The following is a 1,492-nucleotide window of genomic DNA, read 5'->3' as shown; positions in this document are numbered from 1 at the left end:
GGCCGTACACCATGAGGGAGATGAGGCCGCTGAACAGGATGTAGGAGGAGCCCATGGCGAAGCCCTCCGCGCCAAACTGGCCGGAGCGTTGCTGCGCATCGCGGGGCGCGAGCGCGGGGCGGGCGCGCGGCAGGGGGCCGGGAGGGAGGGGGTGGGTTGGCAGCGCGTGCTGTGCGCAGCTGGCGAGGGCGTGCGGCGGCAGGGTGCAAGAGGCAAGCCCGCTTGCTGGTACTTTTGGATGCTGCCCATGGGCTCCCAGGCGAGGGTCCCTGGGCCCCTAGCCCCCCGCCTCGGATGACTCACGTCGAGCCACCACTTGACCTTCCCGGTGCGTTCGAAAATGTACATGGGCATGCCGCGGATGATGTTGTACATGCCACCAGAAGTTGAGAAGCCTGTTGGGAACAAGGGCAGAAGATGAGGGAAAGGTGGGACAGATGCAAGGGTTTGAAGGTGAGGCAGGCGGGGGGCCAAGCTTGGGAGTGGCGTATCAAGACGGCAGTGGGCCCGCATAGACGCGAACGAAGCGCGGCGGCAACATCCTTGTGCGCGGTCCCTAAAGCGCCCAGACAATTGCTACTGGTGCAAAACGAAGTCGTGGCCTCCCTTGAGAAGCCGGCTGCGGCTGCGGCTGCCGCGCCCCCACAACAACGCCTGGGCCTGCGCACCATAGATCGCCAGCGACCCGAGGCACCAGATCCAGGTCATCCGCACGATCCATGAGTTGTACAGCACCCACGCCACGTACCCGCCGCCCCCCAGCAGCGCCAGCGCGAACAGGGGGAAGACGGGCGACTTGATGAACGAGGGGCGGTCGATGGCGCCGTGGGCGAGGAAGGTGCGGCCCTTGATGAAGTCGGCGATGGACTCGGCCGGCCAGGGGTAGGTGGTGATGCCCTGGCCGCACTGTGTTTTTGTGTTTGTTGTGTGTGTGTGTGTGTATACGTGGATGTGTGTGTGTTGAGTGCGCGTGCACATGTGAGTGCCCGCAAATGTGCATGTATGTGTGCTGGGGGGGGGGAGAGGGCGTGTGCGTTGACAGCAGTTGCCATGAAAGGACGCTCAGCATGAGGGCTGCAGCCGGCTGACTGTCGCCAGCCACAATCTGATGCTGTGAGCTAGCATACACAGCAACCGGACGCGAGGGAACTCCCGCAATCTCACGCCTCGAGCAGTTCCTCCCCCTCTCGCGCGCGCAGCAGCGCTCTGCCGCTCCTTGGCCCGCGAGGCCGCCTTTCCGCCGCCGCCAGCGCCCTCCGCTCGCGCCCCGCCCCCGCCCGGCCCCTGCGCCCGCGCACCTTCGCGGCGTCTGGCAGCGCGGCCTTCTTGCCGGGCTTGCCGACCTGCGAGGGGCCCCAGTGGAACAGCGCCGGCAGCGCGTTGAGCCCGAGGCGCGAGAACACGGGCGCTGAGTCGTCGTGCCACAGCTCCGCGAAAAAGACGCGCTCCGCGTTTTCCGGCTGAGACTTGAAGGCCTGGCGCGGGGTGGGGG

At 66.8% G+C, this 1,492-nt stretch overlaps 1 protein-coding gene across 1 annotated transcript in view; it reads right to left on the bottom strand.

Moving 5' to 3' along the window:
- Nucleotides 1-576: 576 nt before the first annotated feature.
- MNEG_3451 (oligosaccharyltransferase complex subunit gamma) overlaps nt 577-1,492 on the bottom strand; it is a gene marked incomplete at both ends in the record, with an annotated part of 2,269 nt that continues 1,353 nt past the window's right edge. Inside the window, 2 exons of the mRNA XM_014048079.1 lie at nt 577-906; nt 1,299-1,475. Coding sequence (XP_013903533.1) covers nt 577-906; nt 1,299-1,475 — 507 coding nt within the window. The remainder of the gene's footprint in view (nt 907-1,298; nt 1,476-1,492) is intronic.

This window comes from Monoraphidium neglectum (assembly GCF_000611645.1).
Source record: "Monoraphidium neglectum strain SAG 48.87 unplaced genomic scaffold scaffold00433, whole genome shotgun sequence".
Lineage (NCBI taxonomy): Eukaryota > Viridiplantae > Chlorophyta > Chlorophyceae > Sphaeropleales > Selenastraceae > Monoraphidium > Monoraphidium neglectum.
This window is presented reverse-complemented; position numbering and strand designations above follow the sequence as displayed.